General features: G+C 41.5%; 1 protein-coding gene across 1 annotated transcript in view; it reads right to left on the bottom strand.

The window, feature by feature from the left end:
* prex2 (phosphatidylinositol-3,4,5-trisphosphate-dependent Rac exchange factor 2) overlaps positions 1-22,350 on the bottom strand; it is a 93,855-nt gene that overhangs the window by 50,473 nt on the left and 21,032 nt on the right. The window contains exons 5-17 of the mRNA XM_063483722.1: positions 20,347-20,448; positions 19,376-19,537; positions 16,628-16,761; positions 15,958-16,061; positions 14,294-14,443; positions 13,747-13,888; positions 9,389-9,489; positions 8,287-8,390; positions 8,141-8,190; positions 3,180-3,255; positions 2,216-2,288; positions 828-970; positions 394-486 (exon numbers count right to left, since the gene is read on the bottom strand). Of these exons, the coding sequence (XP_063339792.1) occupies positions 394-486; positions 828-970; positions 2,216-2,288; positions 3,180-3,255; positions 8,141-8,190; positions 8,287-8,390; positions 9,389-9,489; positions 13,747-13,888; positions 14,294-14,443; positions 15,958-16,061; positions 16,628-16,761; positions 19,376-19,537; positions 20,347-20,448 (1,434 nt within the window). The remainder of the gene's footprint in view (positions 1-393; positions 487-827; positions 971-2,215; positions 2,289-3,179; positions 3,256-8,140; positions 8,191-8,286; positions 8,391-9,388; positions 9,490-13,746; positions 13,889-14,293; positions 14,444-15,957; positions 16,062-16,627; positions 16,762-19,375; positions 19,538-20,346; positions 20,449-22,350) is intronic.

The following is a 22,350-nucleotide window of genomic DNA, read 5'->3' as shown; positions in this document are numbered from 1 at the left end:
TAGCATTAGTGCCACATCACAATAAAGCAGGTTTAGAGGAAGGGCAAAGAGTCACGAGGTTATATTTTTTCGTGACTAATGACTGAATCACATTTTAATAACAAAAGACTTCTACTGGCTGGCACATCTGCAACACAGCTCTGCCTTTACTTTCATCTTTGAAAATAAAATCAAAGCAATCACATTAGCAGTGCTCCTTCCTATTCTCTATAACCTATGATCTGCTAAATGAGGAGCAACTCGAGGAGAGCTTTATGCCTGGCATGCATTTTTTTTTTTTTTTTGAATAAACATTACTAACACGTTCTAGAGCATGCAAAAAGGCTTCAAAGAAGTACAGAAGAAACTTCACGATTGCGCTTTTGTGCATCTCTGTGTGTGAGACTGTGTCACCTCAGCTGGGGAGCCCTTCTCAACAAATTTGATTATGGGGACGCGGTTCCTCTCTTCCAGGGTAAAGCCATAGCCTCCATCACTGGGCCTTATCTGGAAAACAACATGTCTCGCATCAGCAAAATCCCAAGTGAGCAGACCGAGCACAAACACAGACACACCAGAAGAAGATACTGTTAAAGACAGATAGCACACACATTTCTGTCTGCTCACTCGCTGCAAAAAAAAAAAGAAAAAAAAAAAAGCTCTCCTTGCTTACCAAGGTAAAAAATGGACTTTTGCAGCGTTATTACTTTTACTTCTCACAGCTGTGTGCTGCATAATGATTTACAGCGTTTCCACTTTGCTCCAAGTTGTGAATAAATCCCAGCGAGCCACAGCATATCAGTCAGAGTGAGCGATAATCGATCAATAATCCACCAAGGAGCACTCACCAGGAGAGACTTGGAGATGACATTTTCAAGTATTTTCAGGTCATGCTTCATAGGTTTGTACTTTGTGTTGGAACCCTCCATCTCCTCATCAGCGAAGAAGCGGAACAGTAGGGGCTCGTCCTTGAATTCACTCTTCTCCAGCACTGAGGGAGGTGACAACAAAGTCACATATGAAAAGTGTGACTGGAAAGTTCAACAGTCCCCACATTTAGCTACAAATGCCAAGTACAGTTTAAAAGTTACACTTTGATAGCTAAATGTGAAAACTGAGAATTTTAGAATTGATTTTAAAGCTTGTTATCGGAGTGTCGGACAAAATTGTTACTTGAAAGGTGGATTTAAAATGTTGAACCCAAGACAACTTCTGAGGGAGTAACCTCACTGTGTGGTGCTGTGCAGAAGCAGGACATGTTAAATTTAGCAAAAAACTCTTTTTGCATTACGCTAAGAAGTTTAAACCCATTTAAGTGTGACCGCAGTAGTATTTGCACGCCAAATGCATAAATAGACACTTTGGGAAACAATGAGACCCCACTTTTATGGCAAAAGGAAAAAAAAATCTTTTGAACAAACCCGGTCTCAGGAGCAACATAACATATCCACTATGACTTTCAATTTTAAACCAAAAAATAGCCCTGAGGGGAAAGAACAGAGCTTCCATCTAACATTTCCTCACTTCATTCCTCTCAAGATCAGATATAGCTACATCGTGAGGGCAAATAACTTACAGGCACGAAATGAAATTATGAAATTACCCTGTAGGCAGTGGAAGTGACAGGAAGTTTGATGGCTGGGGTTGTTATGTTCTGGAGATGTGCTGGTAATTTGTAGTGTGAGGCTTGAACTGTGGGTAGTTTGAAGCAGTTGCATCATGGCGGTACGAGGTGACATGCTGTGATTCATACTGTAGTGTGCATGATGTGGACTTTGGCACAGGGGAGGTGCGCAGTTAAAAACAAATCCGACTCTCATAAGCAAACTGTAACCATGGCCACTGTCTGTTTTGCACTTACAGATAAACAGTTTTCATGTATTTACCCATAGCACTTAGTTACTTAAGACCTATACAGTGCATACTGTATATGGGAACATGCATACATGGAATTAATGATGGTATGCAAGCATCACACACGCACTTATATTCACTGGTTTGGAAAATAGTTCTGTTCCTGTAGCATGTCAGAGGGATATTAAGTAGAAATGGAAAAAGAACAAGTGTGGTTGTGTTCTAAAACAGGACGCTAAATGCCAGGCGCCCTCTGCGTGGTTTCAGCAAAGCATTCATCTCTCATTTACTCAGTGATGGATAGGATTCCAAAGTTCTGCAGGATTTTTTTCCCCCTTTTCTTTTGCTCTGCTGAAATCCTCAGGAGTGGAAAGTGACGTACCGTGATGCATGAAGCCATTGTTGCAGAGCTCCACCCCCAAGATCACTGCTTCCTCCCTCGTTCTGCAGTCCCCCTGCACCAGAAGAGTGGACACACGGGAGAAATAAGACAGATGTAAGCGTGAAGAGTGGGTATAGTGAATAAGTCAGAAGACAAAAAAAGAAGTAAAGGAGGATGAGAGAAAACAGAACAAAGGACATTGTGTGTTTAGAGTGCAGTCAAAATGTCACATTCACACCCCTCCTTTGTTCTTGCGTCCAAAAGCCCTCAAGGCCAGCAGAGCCACTGCACACTCGATCTTAAACAGAGCCAAAATCATGTCTAGACAGTATAGTGTGACAGCTATTGAAGTCCCACTCAAGAAGTGAGAGCCACTCCACTGCACCGACTCAAACACATGCATATGGACTACCGCAATCACACACATGCACGTCTACGCAGACACAAGCATGTAATGTCTGCCAGCAGTTCTGTGGTTCCTGGTTGCCATATATGTTTCATCCCTTTGTTGTCGTCCCGAACAGGACTATCAATCTGTCAACCTCAGAACTTCCTGTCATAGTCAATAAAGCTTTGCTATCCAATCAATTCTGCTTTTCTTTTTTCGTTTCCTCTCGGCTCCTTTGAGAGCTTCAAGTCTGATGGTTTCTTTTTTTCTGCTGCACATCTGAAGTGACTGACGTGTAATAACAGCAGACACTCCCAGAATTTTTTTTTTTTAAACTTCTATGCTTTAAAGAGGAAGAGGTGGGGCATCTGTTTTCAACATGGCCAGAAACTAATGGAAAGGTGACTTCTTAAAAACACACAAGAAACTATATGAAAGTATCTGAATTTAAAGAAAAAAAAATGGTGTTCAGAATAATAATCTAACTTCATCAAATTCTTTGCACAAGCAAAATAGAAAACTTCAGCAACTTGTATTCTTATTAAATAACATTTGTGAAGCAGCGAAAAAGCTTACCTGTGCTATAAGCCAATCTATGAGCTTGTTAGCCATGACCACTGATTTGTAGGTCCGTAAATGATAGTCCTTATCCCTGGACGGGCACAAAAGCAGAAGATATCAATAGAGGGATCTGGAAAATAAAATTCTTGGTATTTTTAATTTTACTATTTCCTTTAACTGTGAAAAAAAAAAACGTAGGCAAAGAATATGTAGAGAAATAATTGCTTGGTCTATTTAAACACAATGCCCAAAAGGAGGGATAATAATTCCCCAGTGTCAGCGAGACGTGGCCTCTTTTCAAGCACTGGCTGGTGTTTGGCCTTGGGGTGCTCCATGTCAGTATGGGGTTGCTTTTCTCAGTGTTACCCACACAGCCGCACTTTGCCAGACCCCGAGAACGCTGTTTGAAATGGAGCCGTGACTTTCCCATGAACACAGGGCCCTCCCCGGGGACACGCGGGGGCTGAGCTGCAGGGCCGGGAAAGTCCAGAACCACCGTGACTTACACCACTCCACCGCTTCCAGCACATGCAAACACTTACACATGCGCACACAAAACTAAACATACACACGCCTTTTTAGCACACACAGTTCAGACAAGTCAAACAAGACTTGTGGGCCAAGTTAAAGTCCAATTTCAGACTCCTGGTACTCTTCAGAAAGTGAATTGTTAGAGGCCAAGCCCGGCCATGTTTCATCCATTCTGAAACTTTCTGTTACATAACTGTGTCTGACAGCCTGCGCTAGTCTCGGATGAGGACGGTACAGCTGGAAGCCGTGTCGCACCATGCATAAACCACTCTGACAGAGGAACCAAGAGCCACCCTGCATTTCCCCAAGAATGGGATACTAGAGCCAGTGAGAGTTGGGCTTCAGCGGCTGGTGCAAAGTGAGGCTGTCAGAGTGAAAAATGGGGGGTAAACAACGGCCCATTGGGCAGCCATATGTCGAGGATAAGGAAACAGCAGTTTGAGGAGTAACAGAGGGAAAGGTCAGAGAGGTAGTTTTTAACTTGCTGTCCAATGACAAAGTTTGTCTTGACATTTTGTGAGCAAACGGATGCAACTGTCGTACTTTCTAAGTACTCCTTAGAATAAATTACACAGAGGATGCTGAAAGTTCAAGCTTTAATCCACTGCTCAGGAGTGATAAATTAATCAAGCAGTTTTCCATACTGTTTGTTATTCTGAAAATCCTACCCATGCATCAGTAAATATTGAGCTTCTGGAGGACTCATCAGCATAATGAGGAAAACTTGTCAACATTTCAAATGCTGAGGTAAAAATGACAGGTTTTTTTCCCCCATTGTATGTAAAGAATATTTATGAGTGGCCTTGGCTCTAGTGTCCCTGTGTACATGATGAAAAATTGTTCTTATTATCTATTTCAACATATAACTGTGTACAACAGCTTAAGTGGGCATTTGCTCCTTTGCAGCGAGATCCCCTGGAGTGGCTGGATTCACTGATTTCTTGTAATGAAAGCAGAGGCTTAAGGGGGGCAAAGAAGCTGCAGAGGGTTATGGGGTCTGCATAGTATATACCCCCCTCTTTGCCTCATCGCTCTTACTCTGCCAGGAAATTCCACCTAATTAGGCAGGGGCTGGTTGCTCCAATTAAACTCTGGCATTCCCAGGCCCTGTGATGCATTGTACTGGCTTCCCAGGGAGAATGCGCTGCGCAGATATGTGAGCTAACGACGCACACAACTCAAGTTCACCAACAGGAGTTTTTACGTCAAGAGTTTTGGCCTCAGCACAAAAACACCAGTGGACTGAATGCTGACAATCCAAACATACACACACAAATTCACCCTTTGGGGTTTTTAGTAGTTAGAGCAAACAAAAAAGCCTCTATGCTGGGACAGATGAAGGATCAGCGTGCCCCCGCTAGCCATGGCACAGTTTTATAGTTGTGAAATTCAAGCTTTTATTCGGGTTATTTGAAATCAGTATAAACAGCCAACTCTGATGTTGTGTTTCGCCATACGACACATTAGCAGGTGGCAATAGAATTAAAGTCAGATTATAAGAAGTAAAAACCAAAGCAGGCCAGCAAATTCAGCTCATTTGAATCCAATTTTATTTATACTGCGCCAATCACAACAACAGTCGCCACTCTAAGGTAGAGAGTCTACATTATTAGACAAAATTCCAACAATCTTCTATGAGTATGGATTACGTGACAGCAGGAAGGAAAAACTCCCTTTTAACAGGAAGAAACCTCCAGCAGAAGTGGGCTCAGGGAGGGGCAGCCATCTGCTGCAACTAGCTAGGGGGGGTGAGGGAAAAGGAGAGAAAAAAGGAGAGCACAGGAGAGCAGGACAAAATTCAAACTACGGAAGAGAGGAAGCAAGGAAGGAAATGGATGGAAAGAAGTCCTCATTATATCATGGGAAGTCCCTTGGCAGCCTAAGCCAATAGTAGCATAACTAAGTGATGGCTCAGGGTCACCTGATCCAGCCCTAACTACAAGCTTTATCAAAAAAGACAGTTTTAAATCTAATATTAAAAACAGAGTGGGTGTCTGTCCTGAATCCAAACATGGAGCTGGTTCCAAAAAAGAAATCCTGAGAGTAACTGAAGTCTTTGCCTCGCTCTCTGCTTTTGGAAAAACCAAGGAATCTGCAGTCTGAGAGCAGAGTGCACTGTGAGGTCTCTAAGACATAACGAGGCCTGATTTTTCAAGAACTTGTATACTCCAATAAACATTTAGGCACTCTAGGCAAAGCTTTAAAAAAAAAAACCAAAAAAAAAACCCACTTGCCTAAGTGACAATTTCTACATAGCCTACGCTGGATGTCCTCTTTGGGGAGTTTCCAGTATTTTCCCTATTGTAAGATACTGAGAGAAGTCACATTAGTTTCATTACTCATTCTATCCAGCCAGCATGCTTATTTTCCAAGTTTAATTACTGTTTTGCATCATGCTGTATGTCATTTTAAATCAGGAATGGCTCTGTGTGCCTTTCAAAAAACAAGATCAATATGAAGTCATTCACTCTAAATGAAATGTGTTAAGAGCTGAGACAAAAAAATGAGGCACTATTGAGCTGTGACTGGGCCATGTGCTGCTGCAAGGTGTAGAGACACATCAGGAGAAAGTACAAAACTCAAGTAAAACACAAACAAAAATGCAAGCACTTTGGTGACAGTGGGAAGGAAAAACTCCCTTTTAACAGGAAGAAACCTCCGGCAGAACCAGGCTCAGGGAGGGGCGGCCATCTGCCGCGACCGGTTGGGGGTGAAAGCTGAAGGCTCTCCCTCCCATTCTACTTTTAAAAACTCGAGGAACCACAAGTAACCCTGCAGTCCGAGAGCGAAGCACTCTAATGGGGTAATACAGTACTATGAGGTCATCAAGTTAAGATGGGGCCTGATTATTCAAGACCTTGTATGTGAGGAGCAGGATTTTAAATTTGATTCTGGATTAACAGGGAGCCAATGAAGGGAAGTCAGTATAGAAAAAAAATAAGCTCTCTCTTTCTAGTCCCTGTCAGTACTCTTGCTGCAGCATTTTGGATCAACTGGAGGCTTTTCAGGAAGTTTTTAGGACATCCTGGAATGAATAAGGAAATACAGTAGTCCAGCCTAGAAGTAATAAATGAACTAGATTTCCAGCATCACTCTGAGACAGGATGTTTTTAATTTTGGAGATACTGGATGGAAATGGAAGAGAGCAGTACTACATATTTGTTTAATATGCGCATTGAAGGATATATCTAGGTAAAATGACTCCAAGATTCCTCACAGTGTTACTGGAGGCCAGAGTAATGTAGCCAGAGTGAGCATCTGGCTAGATACTGTGTTTCTTGGATTTCTAGGACTGAATACAATAACCTCAGTTTTATCTGAATTAGAAAGTTTGAGGTCATCCAGGTCTTCATGTGTTTATGGCATTCCTGCAGTTTAACTAATTGGTGTGTGTTATATGGCTTCATGGGTAGAAAAAGTTGGCTATCATCTGCACAGCAGTGACCAATGCATGCTATGCCTTCTAATTACATTGTCTAAGGGAAGCATGTATAATGTAAATAGAACTGGTCCTAGCACGGAACCCTGGAGAACTCACTAACTAACCTTTGTGTTTGAAAAGAACTCACCGAACTGGAGTCCATTAGAAAGGTATGATCCAAACCACTGCACAGTACCTTCAATACCCACAACATGCTCTAATCGCTGTAACAGTATCGAACGCCACACTGATGTCTAGTGGGACAAGCACGGAAACCTGGTCATATATTTTTGACAAAACAATCTGCATGAATAACTTTAATTTTTGGCTTTATTTATTGAAAAACAGGTTTTATACTGATGAAAATGTGGAATGAAATTAAGATCTCTACACAAAAGCAAGTAAAAACACCACAAATATGGGAATGTTTGTCAAACTTGTATTACTACAACTACCAGATATTTAGAATTACCTTTTAAGCTGCTTACCATGTTGATCAAGACCATGTGTTAGGTTATAAAACACACACACACACACACACACACACACACACACACACACACACACAAACAAAGGGGAAACTGTAGGAGGACCTTATTTGTAATCAAATGATCACCCACTTAAACTGACATTCTTCACCATGACAACATTTTCCAACAAACTTTCCTCTCGGAAGCATCAAAAGTGATGTGAGATTCATCACAATATCACCAATTTTTGTTTTAAGCATAAATGTACGCATCGAAGGGAAATTGAGGGAATAGATTCAGTTTCTTTCAGCACATCTGTGTTTTGAGAACAGCCAGATAAAACCTGTCATGCTCAATCACCCACAGGAGCCTGTGCCAACTCCTCACAAGTCCTCGAAAACAATGAGCTCATAGTTCACAACCTAATCCCTCTTAGTCACTTTTTCGTATGTGGCAGGCAGGGGTTATTTTTAGGCACAAAAGCCAGACGCTAAACTACACATGCCCCCACCTGGCTTGACTGCAATGGAGTGGAAAAGAAAATGACCGCCCACCTGATGACGGGAGTGAAGAGGCTGTGAAGACGGCAGAACAGCCGAACACCCTGTGAGAAAAAGGAGAGAGAGTTTGGGTTATTTCAGCGATATGCGCTTAAAGCGCAATTTTAAATTGACTTGCGTTTCCACCGGAGCACTGTTACCTTGGATATAACATCGTGCATGTCACTTCTCGGGTGATAGGTGCCATCGTCGTAGCGGAAACGGTAGAGCACGGGCTCAGGTTTGAACTGATGTTTGTCTGTGACTAAAGAAATGCCACACATTCAGGCCCCAGAGTGAAGGGGGGCATTATTTAGTTTGCTTTAAATGTGAAAATGTAAGAACTAAAAAACAAAAAAACAAAACGCATTCAAACCAAGCAGGGCTGCAAAGAGAAACAAGCTCTCCAGACAAGAAAAGGACTCCAACCCCACACAGAGCAGTCACAGATAGCACAGCTGTTCAGAGCTTCCTGCTTTTCTCGCTTCAGGGGACTGTGTGTAGACCCTCCAGCAGTCATAAAAGCTGGCTTCGTACTCTTGGCTGCAGCTGAGCAGGTTCCATTAAAGTTTTTTTGTTTTTTGTTTTTTTTTTTAAATAAAAAGATATTCTATCGTTTGTCGCATGGGGACTGCTAACTGCACCGTGAGAGAGAGCTCGGAGGGGCTCTGAGTTATTCCTCTCTGTCAGGAACAGCTCTGAAGCCCAATCTCATTTCTCACTGAGGAAGCAATAAAGTGCCCCTGAGTGATTTAAGATGCAACTTGACTTGGGGCCCTACACTTTTGAGGAAGAAAAAGAAAGAAAAAAGAAAGAAAAACCATGCAGGGCTGCATGCGCCATTTAGTGTAAATGCAGAGCGTTAGCCAGCTTAAAGTCTCATGCACTAAACACACTTGTTACCCAAAGCCACAGAACAGCAGCTGAGAAAATATAACACAAACATTAAGGCAAGAAAAGATTAATATTTATAATCCCTTACCTAAACATTGTGTCAAAGCTGTGTTTAAATGGGACACCTGCTAAGAAATAAATAAGAGAGCCACATCTACTTTGTAGACTCCAGCCAGAGAGTGAAAGCACAGCATTCTTCAGACATGTCTAGAGGTTAGGTTAGGGAATGGCAGGCATTTGCATGCTCTACACTGTGCAGCACAAAGTAAATTAGACTGTGGCAGATTTGATTTAATATGTGGGACAGCAAAGGATGATAAAGCAGGTCTGAGTGGGAGAGAAGACGGGAGATAAAAATGAAAAACTAACCGTGGTGGATGATACCATTCTCCAGCAGAGCTTGACCCAGGTGAACCCCTTCTTCTGGGTTGTCCGTTTCACCGATTTCCATCAGCCAGGACACAAACTCACTGGTCGGGTGGGGGAATAAATTTCAAAAAACAGAAGCACAAAATAAAGAACTGGCACGGCAACATACGTGGCTCAGTCGCAACAACAACACAACACAAATGCACAGAAAACCCATGGGAAATTTCCTCACTTCATAAAAGGGCAATGTTTGTGATTATTGGAGAGAGAAGAGAAGAAACAGCCTTCATAACTTTCTACAAACTGCATTTACTCTAAATCAACGTGACTATGGCAACAAACACCCGGGCTGGCAAAGGGGGAATGATTTATTTACAGTCAAGGCCCAGGTTTGTTTGTTAAAACAACCAGCAGGCCTTAGTTCTCGCTTTTTGTCCAGTTTGACTTTATTTAATTTAGACACACAATATAATAACATCAATAACAGAGGATTTGATTCAAGCTTGGGAATTTCTTGATAGAAAAACACGTTTTTTAGGGGTGGGTTTTTTCCCCCCTCTGCACCATTTACAACTGGAAAGAAAAAAACAAACCAACCACTAAAAGGACCAAACACAGCATCCGATGTTTTGGCCCAAATGAACTTAATGGGATAATTCTTTATAATTTAGTGACTCAATAAAAGAGACAGAGAGAGTAAAGACAGAGAGGACTGAGCATGAACAGGCAATGCAGCGGCAGTCTGATTACATCCTTGATGTCCCGTCTGTCCGCAAAAGCCAAACAAACACATCCAGCAGCGCGACTGGAATTCTGTGGAACACGCTTCCAGGCCACGATGGGGGCAACTGGTGTCAAAGTTGAGCCAAAAGCAGCATTTTTTAAACGATTTTAGAGAAACAACTCACTGAACACGCCACCGCCAGCTTGTCACACTCTTGAACCACTGATTGTTGACGTCTTTTCACTCCAAAATAAACCTCAGGGGGAAAACCACAAACCTATAACAACCTCTGTATGGAGAAATGATCTGAAAAGGTCAATGATGGGGTTGAATATGGCTTTTATACCTTCTTGAAATAACCCCCAAAAGGATTTGTGCATCTTTCTGGGATCAAACTGGGGCTCTTTCGCTCGTTAGATGAACACTGCTACACTATGGAGCCACTAGTTACGCGTTTCTTGAGTAAAAATGGAAGAAAACTGGAAAGTTGACATCCTGCGCAGCCTTGGCCCAAGTGTAGAGCACACTGCCCACTAATCACAAGGTTTGCTGCAACTCCATGCGCCAAAGGGCTCTTGGACAAGATACTAAACCAAGTTGCACATGATGCCAGGTAAACACCTCACATCTGTGTGTGTGTGTGTGTGTGTGTGCGTGCGTGCGTGCGTGCGTGCGTGTTAAACTAGGTGAATTCAGTTTTTTGTAACATTTCCTAACCAAACTTGAATTTTTGTGGTTACTTATATGTTGTCATGGATTTTTTTAAATCTCCCACTGAATCAAATATTTTACACGGTTAAAACAGATTCGAAGCTAAAAGGTCAACTTTTAATCCTTTTATTTCCAGCAGAAGTTATATAAAAAATATTATTGGGGGGGGGGGGGGAGGCGCACTATGTAGAACTTCTGGAGCTCTTTATGTTTGTTTAATATGAGTTTTACTTGGTTTGCCAGTCAGAAGAAGCGGTTGCCTGTAACTGAAGTTTTATATAGACATGCTTAGGCATAGACTAAACAAACAAGATAGAAAGTGTTAATTAGTGTGCTTTAAAGGTGCTTCATTTAAATACATTTTAGTGCCTTCGGGCAGAGACGGCCAAGCTGTTTCCCCCCCATGTGGTCTTTATGGTGAGCTGAACAAACTACCCGCTGGCATAACTTCATATTTACAGAACAGGAAGAGCATTGCAAGAGATAAAAAGGCTTCTTGCAGAACTCTCAGCAAGAAAGCAATAATGCATGTTTCTCCAATTTTCCTATATCATTTCCCATGTCCATGATCATGGTGCATAAGGGGTTGCTCCCGATGCGTTCATCCAAGTGTAAGCATTTATGACTGTATGAATATGTGGGTGAATGAGGCTTGTAGTATAAAGCGGTTTGAGTGCTCAAGCAGAGTAGCAAAGCGCTATACAAGAACCAGTCCATTTACCATAACTGTCATAAATACTCACCAGCATCTGTCACGACAATATACTGCTGGAGTCCATCATATGTAGAAAATGTGCACATGGTTTTTCTGTTTGTTTCAGGTTTAAAATTGGATGATAATATCAGACTAGGTGGCTCTCATACACATTTTCTTTGATGAATTACCCTCTTGCAGAAAACTAACCTCAAATAAGATCGTAGCATTTGAAAGGGAGGAGTCTGAGACACAGAAATAGCCCTCTGTTTTAAAAAGAAAAAGTCAGAAAGAAAAAGGGGGAGGCGTGGAAAGGGGATAATGGCAAAGCATTTCACAATGGAGGGAGTGGGCTGACTTGAAGCCATAGGCAATGTGGTTTTCATCAGAGACATACAATGCTGGTTTCCATAAGCCAATTACGCCTTCATGTAATCATCTCCGAAATCAGCGCAGACAGGGGAAGTACCGAGGGGCCATAGACGTCCTTTTACTCACAAGTGGTCATCCAGGTGAAAGGGGATAGGTTTTCAAAGAAAGCTTCCCTGAGCTTACTTTCTCACCATATGATCGCTTCAGACTCAACAAGATGACCGCATCGGACTAGTGTTTGATCCTGCTAATCTTTTCAGCTGACAGATCCATTCCTTCTCCGGACCGCAAGGGATCTGGTGTTGTCTGTGTGGACCAAAGGAGAAAGTAACCCTTCATTTCAAACCACCATGCCATGTAACTTGGCCACAACTATGTCCAATTGGACTTTTTGGTTGGTTTTTGCTCCCCTCCTCTCTCTTTATGCTTTTAAAAATAACAGGGATTTTGACATGACTGTATAAGCTCGGGAGATTTTCAACGTGACTGTAACAACTCAAGAAAAACAAACTGAAAGTACAATTTTATAACAAATGGAAAACATGGCTCATTCTGAATTGTACTGGAGTGTTTACAAGGCAAATTTGTTAGAGAGGATCAGAACTTGAACAGAATCCAACCCAGGCCGTCTTTTGGAAGCATTCAATGATTTAGCTGAGCCTTTAAAATTACAGGCATCGCTCTGTAAACATATTTTTGGCTTCCACATATCATCAGAAGCTTGTTGTTTTTATTATCTTTATCCACGTTCGCCACCTTCTCAGTCACACTTTGTCCTCTTCCCACATTGGGGTACAATATGGGATAGATGCTATATAACAAGAGAGGATGCTGAACATGTCGAATGGACCAAGAGAAAGTTTTGCAGTTCCCAGATTCCCGATAAAAGTGTCTTTCCCCACATATTTGATCTAATTTGAAGTAGAACTACAAAAAAAAAAAAAAGTTTGTCCTTGTCAGGTATTCAAGTCTTTTATCTCATTAAAGCACACAAGTGCGCAGAAACCTACAACACTGACGTGAAACCAATTCGTCTGCATTTCACATTATGAAAGCAAAATACCCAAACGGTGGCATCAACTTCTGCTTACCTAAAATAAACCAAGGATGAGATTTTCAGCAAAGCACCACTCACAGTAAATATTTTTCACCTGTCAGCGAGTGCAGGAGAGATAGTCATATTCAGACTCAAAAGTAAATATGGAAAGCGCGCCCAAATTAACTGTGAAAATTCAAGGACAACGATGAGCGTGACACACTCGGATGGTAACACAAACACACGCACACACAGACAGAGCTGCCCTCTGGCATAATGAACCTTCTACAACAATTACCTCATGGATTTCTCTGCAGACAGCTTACTATAATCTAACATGGGCGAGGGAGCAAAAGGGGCAGTCAGCTGAGCCGCGCAGGGATATCTAGCCTGTGATTTATGACTGGCATTCAATGGCCGATCCATCCCCAGACACCACACCAATAATCCTTAAATAAGATTCATGGGCTAAATCTCGCTGGATTTCATTTTCCCGTGACTGAGATGGCGGATCCACAACACAGAGTCTCCTGAGCAGAAAGTACCATTGCTTTCTTCTTTCCAGCAGCTGTCTTTACAAATCCTGGCCAATTGATCTTTATTATTACGTTACATTACTAATACCACTTCTTTTAACATCAAGTACAAGGTCCTATAAATCTTTAGAGACACACAGAATACAGATTTAATTTTTGAAAGGCTCCTGGCACAGTCATGCAGTCTGACCTACTCACAGGTAAAATGCTTACATGACACAGAGAAAACCCATAGGGCTGAACACTCGATGGAATAAACATCAAGACCAGCAGAAGGATCCTTACCTTCCCAGGAAACACTTGGGAAAGGTGGTGAGCTTGCGTTTCCGGTCCTTTATGAGGTTACCCTTGGTCATGAGGTGATAGAGCTTCTCTCCCTTCTCTGACACCATCACCCACGTATCCTGCTCCATGCCGAGCCTCAGACCTACACAGGAGAGGGTGCAAACAGACCGTCAGTATCACCGCATTAATAATCTTTGCACCTAGCTCCTACACTAAAAGCATCAATCACTAGACGGAGAAGGTTAATGTCTCCTAATTTGACAAGATAATCAGCAGTTGCTATAGCCTTCATTATGTGATCTGCTTGAGGGAAATAACACAGTTACTCAAGAAACCCCTTCAGTCCTAGATGCAGATCCCACATGCTGTTCGCAGCTGGGATCTATTTGCGTTTTTAATCATTCAAGTTATATTGCTTTGTATCGATTTTCCCAAAACACAGCCTATATTTTCAGTTATTTAAATCAAGACAGATGCTAAGGAGAAAACATTGACCGGCTTTCCCTGAGTGTAATAAAAGCCCTGACACTGACAAACAGTTGCTTACTTTTCCTGCGTTCCCTCTCTTTCATGATGGCCTCCAGCCACTCCTGCTTCTCCTCCGGGGTCTTGGCCATGCAGACGAACCACTTGTTCTTGGCCGTGTTGTGGATCTTCCAGCCGTTGTTCACTATGTTCCCGCTGCTGTGGTAGTCAGCTGAGAAGGAGAAAACACAGGCAGAAACAATCTCAGCTCCTTCTAGTTTAAAAAAAAAAGAAAAAAAGTCAGCTCTTTGCAAGGGGAGGACTTATTTAATCCCAGAACTTTTTCATATTTGAAAGGGGAAGGCCATGAGTCTGTGGGTACACTGATCATGACATAGTAAACAGAGTTATTGGGAAGTCGGGTTCACAGTAAATAAGGGTTACCGCATGAAACACAGCAATAACATGGGGCACAAAGTGAGTCGTTGCAGAGAAAAGCAAAGCCGAATGACATAGTGACATCAGCGCTACTATAAAGGAGTGAAGAAAAAAAAAATCTATAAATTTAAAAAAAAAAAAAAAAAACATGCCTCTTGATGAGTTATTGCTTTCCTATATAGCAGCGTGTGGTCTATTTTTAATAAAAAATAAATAAATAAAACACAACAACAACATCCAGAGAATATCATACTCTGTCTTACTGCAAATGCTGGACTCGGACTCATTTTTCCCTGCTCCACTATCAGACTTTCTATCGAGTGGTTCATTGATTATCACTCTTCTCCTTTAATGAGATAAACGAGAGGGAACAAATGCAGAAGGAGGACTATCCATCAGCATTATTTACTACTGAGTCCTCAGAATACTCCTTCAGAGCTGGTGCGTACTTGTGATTAACTATGCCCGTAGTATATACATGTTAAGAAGCCTCCAGATAAAGGAAGTGAACTCTTGACCTTTGCCCATCATCATTTTCATCTTTTAGGAACCCCTTCCAGTCTCTTCCCAACATTCCTTTGATTTTTCTTTCTAAGCTTATAACAAAAAGTGACCCATTACAATCATCAATTACAATCACGTCTAAAAACACAGACGGTGTGGTGGTGGTGTCCTTTATATGGAATGCCCCGAGGGCGTGTTTCAACCTCAGGCAGCAAGTGTGCGCCTGGGAAAAAGTCGTGGCACTTTGTTAACATAGGAATCCAAGCTAAAATAATCCAGTCACCCTGGCTTTAAGATTGAGATCTCCCGCCTGTGGTGAAGAACACCCACAAGTTACTGCTCTGCCGCCTGCCTCGCCTGTTTATCCAGACCCAAGCCCATCCATCCCTCACCAAAAACACCCAATATTACTGCCCATCTAGGACCGTTGGAAAGGAAATGATGGCTTCTACAAATATAAATGCTAATCAGTGGCTATGTGAGGCCAAAAGACACAAGCGCTCAAGTTCACCGAGGACCAGCAGCAGCACAGCCCCAAGGATATGTAACTATAGACGTCTAAAAAATGTTTATAGGTAAGTCTCATTTTTCCATTGGCGATCCAAGTGTAAAAATCACACAGTTGTGCACCAGCTATGTTGTCTACTTCTCCGTGTGGCTTATTATGGCATGTATTTAAATTTCTGCTGCCAGAACTGCTGTAAGTGGTCCTGGCAAGTTAGCACAGGCAATGACAAAAAATAATAAACTCAAACAGCAGCTGTCCAAAATAAACAGGGTATCTTCTTTTAGAGCACTGCTCACCTGTGCCATCATCCACATTTTCCACCTCCATCACCTCAGTGCTGATTCTTCCCCTGAACAGGTAGCGAGGGCCCTCAGTGGACGTCTTACTGTTTTTTAAACGCCTTTGATGGAGAGAAACAAGACTATGATTAATCCTTTAACATTTAAATCATATTTAATAGTCAGTCACACTTACCAGCCTATTTTGACATCAAAAGGTAATCAGTAGCAAAATACTTTACATTTAATACTTGATACTATATACTCAGCTTATTCATCCAGTTTTCTGCTGCCAAACACACATTAATTAGAGGAGTTTCACGATTCAGCTTTGCCTGATCAGAATAAATGTCGTATTATTTGCATCCAAAGATTATCTAAAAGATCAATCTAAAAGGAAAATACTACCCAAACGTGGTGGTTCATATCCCTACCTTGATTAATCACCCAAAATTTCGTCTAAATCCTTTTCTAATATGCGTCTTCCATCTCTGCCTCCTTAAACGTTTTTCCAACTCCCTCACAAAACAGAACCTAAAATACTTCCCACAGTAAGAGGAAAGGAACGGTGCAGTGAATTATTTATAAAGTCTGTACTTTAAATGTTCTGTAGGAGGACAGACACACAGGAATTAGCACAAACAATATTTTCATTTTCTCTGGGGAAGAGTAATGAATAAAAAGTCACCTATTTTTCTTCTTGCAGTAGACCAGAAGCTTGTCGAACAAGAAAAAAATCCTCTCTTGTATGTTCCCAGCTGAAATCTTCAGCAGGACACCTTGCATTAGCATCTCCGTGCATGTGTCTGTGATATTTGAACCCTGGAAATGGACAATGGTGCAGGAAAAATAACAAAACACAGGTGAGTTGTCATTAACATGCATGAGAGATGTGGGAATTTGTGCACAAAGTTCAAGTTTTAATTTTAAACTATAGTAAAGTATATAAACTGTGGCATTTAGCATTCATTTATATTGTCTGAACAGGAGGAGGGACTACAGAGCCCAACCTTTTCCTCTTCCCACTCTCAGGGGTCTGTAAAAACAGCCCCGCTTCCTCACAGCAGATTGCTGTGGGATTTTAAAAACGCGCAGCCGTTAATAGCCTCTACAGAACAACATCCCGTCCAGTCCAACCATGTGCTGCACTGTCGCGTCTGGTCACCAGATTGGTTGGGGTTCCTGCTGCAAGTGATAAAGTGTGCTGTCTTTTCCCCTTACCTTGCCTGCTCTGGGAATTTATGTACCACGTTTGATCAGCCCTCCAGAGCTAAAAATAACCCCCATGCACACAGAGGCGGAAAATGTGCTCCCAATGGAGACACGGGCGGGCCAAAACCTATCCCACTTTTTTTTTTTTTCCCCCCCTTCTTCTCCTCCCTTCCCTTCTGCTGATCATTTTTCACTTTTCTTCCCCTGCTCTGTTCTTCGCTATCTTTTATTCCTTCCTCCACACTTTTCTTTTTAACTCTCCCACTCTTTCAAGGGCCCATGACCAGATGTTAAACTAATTTGCAGCTTTTCAATGTGTGCGCACCAGACACAGAAAGAGGTCTCGGTCACTTGAAGGGGCCAATGGCAACATCACACCGGTCCAGATTGTAAAGCAGCGTGTCCTTAATGGAAGAACTGACACTTCCTCTTTGTGTTAGACATGCTTTTAGCAGAGCCTCTGTCCCATTCACTTAAATTTGCACTTCTTTTGCAGCATTTTTCACTTGTTCTTTATATTAACCGTGCTCCATAGAAAAAGCTTCACACTTCAAACCCTCAATCATCCGTTTCATCCAGAATTCAAGCATCTACTTTCATAGTAAGACAATGACTCATAACAATTGCAAAGCAGGATATGCCATTAATTAAGAGGGAAAAAAAATAAAGCATTGAGCTCTGAAGTGGTATTTGCCAATTACCTCGAGAGATGAGAGAATTTTTTAAGCTAAGGAAGCCAAATCAAGCAAACTCTACAACTCAAGTACATTTTAAGCATGCTAATTAAACTAGAGAACAGAATGTGAAATGAAACTTGAAACTACAACCCTCTAGTCTAAAATTAACATATTTTTATAGCGCACAGTGACAAAACACAGACACATGCAACACTAACCAACTGGCAATCACTACCCTGACGAATGCTGGCAGCACACAATCATAGCGACCACTTTGGGCCACAGCCCTGCTTCTCACACGGGAGGTGAACCTGCCAGGATGCCCCGAGGGTAGCCAGCAGTGAAGCGGGTCAGCGCTAACAAGCAATCATCCCAGGAGGAGGAGCAGAAATGGAAAAAAAAACAGCGGCTCTCACAATCACTCCTCATCCCACTGAAATACCTCAAAAACACCCACACAGAAAAACAAGATACAACCATCACTCAGTTCTTTCCCCCCCCTCTCTTCTCTCCCTCTTAGTTCCATCTCATTTAGAGCCGGAGAGCCTGGCGTGCAGCAGTCGCAGGGTCCGGCTCCAGAATGAGCTAATGTTTACAATTAATAAAAAGTACTGAGGGGAAACTGCAAAGTAGCTACAGCCAGGATTATGTTGAACACAAGATGTCACCCCACCCAAAAACTAAGCCTGACTCTAATTACGCTATTCTTAGATTTGTGTGTGTTTGTGTGTCGCTCTGTAAACCTAAAACCTGTATAACGGCCTTACATTGAGGTTCTGGGTTGGATTTAAACTGTATTAATGGAGCCACTATTGAAGTTCCTGCCATATATTTTACTGTAAAGCAAAACACTCGCACTAAAAGGCATTCTGCTAATACTAAAGCAACTCTTTACAGTTGTGGGTGACCATAGAAAAACTAGAGCAACTCAGTCAAATGCAAGAAACTCTAAACATTTTAGTCAAAAAGCCTGTTTTCTATTTAGAAACAAATATCTGTTACTGCCTGAAAAGGCTCTATCAACACTGCAGCATCTCTCTGTGTGCATGTGTGCTGGAAGCCTTAAGGCCCTTTCACATGAAGCCAGGTCAATTACATAAGTATTCTGCCCTCTTTCTGTACAATTACCATCACTTTTTACACTTTTTCCAACTACTACAACCCCTTATTAAGAATACCTACGGGGGGGAAAAAATAACCCTACATACAAAGAAGTGCAATCTACCCAATGATGATCTGACTGCTCACCCCAAAGCATGACGGCTTTAACTCAACCATGCAGAAGTATGGCTATTGTGAATACAAGTCATTGTTCCCAGCGAGTATGCGAAAGCTTAAAAGGCTACACAAGTCAGGCCATGTGGAATTCTTGCTGGCACAGGGCTGAGTAACTTTAAATAAGTCATGACTTTCAGCTTAAGTAGTGAAAGCTCAGCTTAGGACAAAAACAAAACAAAAAAAAAAAATCCCCAAAACTCTGAAATACAGCAAGACATTAAGTTAAAGTTAATGAAATAAATCATTAAACATGCTTTACTGAGGCTCACCTCCCAGCCCTCGATATGCGACTGCCATTCCTCCAAAATCTCCAATTTTTCCATCTGTCTCTTGGCCTCATTGATGCTGGAGCACACCTCTTTCATCACCTGCAGAGACTCCTGTACCAGAGCGTAGTCGTTGTGCTTCTTCGGGGTCCTCTTAAGCAGCTCCTACGCATGTACAGACCACACAAAATGTCACATAATTTCACAGAAAAGTATAATTAAAGTAACGCAGTTGGAAGAATAGCTGGCAAATATTGCTCCATCGTAAAAAGCACTTCACTTTTCACTCCCTCGTGGTTTTTGAGTTTAGTGGTTTAAACCCTTCTACTGAAATGCCAATCTCATAATCTGTAGTCTAAACACTGTGTTTTAGCATGTCAGCTACTATGAGTGCACAATTTACACTCTTCTGGATGTATTGGTGTTACTTTATGGCCCTGGCAGCTGAAAGACTTCAAAAACGCAGCGCATCGGATTACCCCCTTATTATCATAACATCTCTGCGCATATGTTGGTGGCTGTTTAGAAAGCGCCTGGGAGAATTAATAGATCATAACAAGATAAATGAATAGGGACAGCTCAGATCACCAACTCAAACAAGCCTTTGAAAATGTATTTCATTTCACTCACGTTTCACATTCAAAAATGGAAACTTCAAAACTAACAACCTAGAGTGCCAGTGTGAATGAGCCCAGTCAAAGTGTCTGAAAGCGCAGCTGGGCCGCGGAGGTGATGATAGGCCTCGTGTTATTCCTGCAATGTGACTGTGCCAGGGAACTAAAGCAGAGACGTGTCAGAATATGAGGCCAGTGTTTCATTAGCAAGGCAGAGGTTGATGTGAATAGGATGGGACAGCCCTAACTAATGACTAGGTGTGGTTGGACGAAAAGAGGGGAAGAAGTTGCTCTACAGAGGTGGCGCATGGGTGTGGTATCTCTTTAACACATGTTTAGCGTGCACAAGACTATACTCACTCTGAGCAGCAACGGGTACTTGCAAATCCTCTGAATAGGAGCTACCAGATATCCCTCCAGTGGGACCTCTGTGTTTTTTCTGCCTCCCAGCAACATGTAGTTCTGGTGGGATTGAGAGGAGAGGATAACAGAGGAGAGGAGAGTTAAATTAAATTAAATATGAAACATTGTCAGAGAATTCGTACTAATAAAGCACTTCATATTACGAAGTGCTTTAAAGCTAGTAAAAGGTAAGTATCAATGTTCCAGCATACAGATTCATATATATAGTGTTACATTCATTGCAACATACACACCTGAGATGTAAAGTATTTGAGAAAGATTATGAAGAAGCTAACCTATAAAATGAGTTTTCAGCAAAGTTTGGATGCTACAACCTCAAAAGTCTCCAGTTTTAAAATAAGAGCGCTGAACAGTTAGCAGACCTTGACCTTGGTCTGAGTAGCTCTGCCGTATAAGCAGGATCCTGACTGTGAAGAGCGTTTTATGTTAATATCAGAATTTTAAAGTGGATTCTGAGTTTCACTTGAAGCAAAGCGAGACTATGGGTGACGGCACCGTGAGACAATGTTTGATGTTTGTTAAGAAACAGATGTAGTATATCTATATTTTTATAAGTACGTTTGGTGAATATTAGCTGGGTATTGATGATGTCATTCCTATGCATTTAATGCAATGCTTTTAACCAGTCTTAATTACCCAATTAAAAGCAAAAGACATAAGTGTGGCAGCTACAGGTCAAACAGGTGTCAAAATACATCAAATGCATACACAAAACTTTATGTGTTAGCGTAAATTAGCAAAAAGCTGTGAAAATATTTTCGTCTTCAATAAATTAAAAAAATGATACAGAACTATTTAACAGCTAATTATTTCATTTAAGTGATGTAACCGTTACAAATGTATTTGTGCCATTAGCTAACCATTTCAATGTTTAGCCATGATTTTATCTTGCTATTTCAACTGTTAATCCTCAGAGTTAGCTAACATTTAACTTACAGCTATACTTTTAGCAAAATTATTGACAACTTTTTTATTCCAAATTTAAGCTAGCTGGCTATACTTCAGCTGTGTTTATTTGTCTATGACTAGCCTTTAGCTAAAACATTTCAACAGTTTGCCATGAATTTAGAAAGCTATTTGAAACACATAGCTAACTTTTCTACTCCAATTTGTTCTAGTCCTGTCAATTCTTTCATTTTCATAGGTGAAGTAATCTTTCTACCTACACTTTGGTAAGAAGTATTTTCTGGGTTATTTGTAGCCATGTTTTAGAATCACGACACTGACCAACACTGCTATCCACAAACTATGAGTTTAACTTTTCTCCCTCAGCATGACAATTCATGTGGTAGGTTGCAAATTATGAGGAAATATTCAATCACACCTTTCTCTCACCTGAAATTTAGAAGCGGTACTGCTGAATATAAACACTAAACCAGATTTTATTGCTGTCAGCAGGCCAAAGGTTATAGTGGAGGTTATATGGAGCGGATATCCCTATCTTGGTCACTGTAGGGTCTGGGAGATGACCTGAAGTATATAAGCTCATGGCTGACTGGAGCTTGGAGGGTAACACGAGACCCAAACGGCCCTGATGGCAGGCTAGGTTACCAAAGGGTCAAGACTATAAAGACCACAGCAGATCAGTGTCGGTTAATATCTTTAATCTAAGGAGGCAGTTTAGCCAAAGACACCAGTTTTCCATATAGTTGTATATAGTACATGCATGTGCGTATTTGTCTCTCACTCTATCATTTACAGTGTGAGCAAAGGTCATACACTTCCCCACAGATGTCTCCAATCAATACAAGCAGACCTGCCGTCATACTGTAGTTTTTCTAGGTGTTTAACTCTTTACTGGAAGAAGGCATCTTTTCATCGTCTCCAAACACAGGGTGTGATGAGATGCTTATAACTGTCACACACAAAAAAGGAGCCAAAATTATTAACAGAGGATAAAACTATGAGTGGGGACCTGTGGATAAACAGAGAAGAAAAATG

The sequence above is a fragment of the Pelmatolapia mariae genome, linkage group LG9, assembly GCF_036321145.2.
Source record: "Pelmatolapia mariae isolate MD_Pm_ZW linkage group LG9, Pm_UMD_F_2, whole genome shotgun sequence".
NCBI lineage: Eukaryota > Metazoa > Chordata > Actinopteri > Cichliformes > Cichlidae > Pelmatolapia > Pelmatolapia mariae.
The sequence above is the reverse complement of the archived record's forward strand: the minus strand, read 5'-3'. Positions and strand labels throughout refer to the sequence as shown.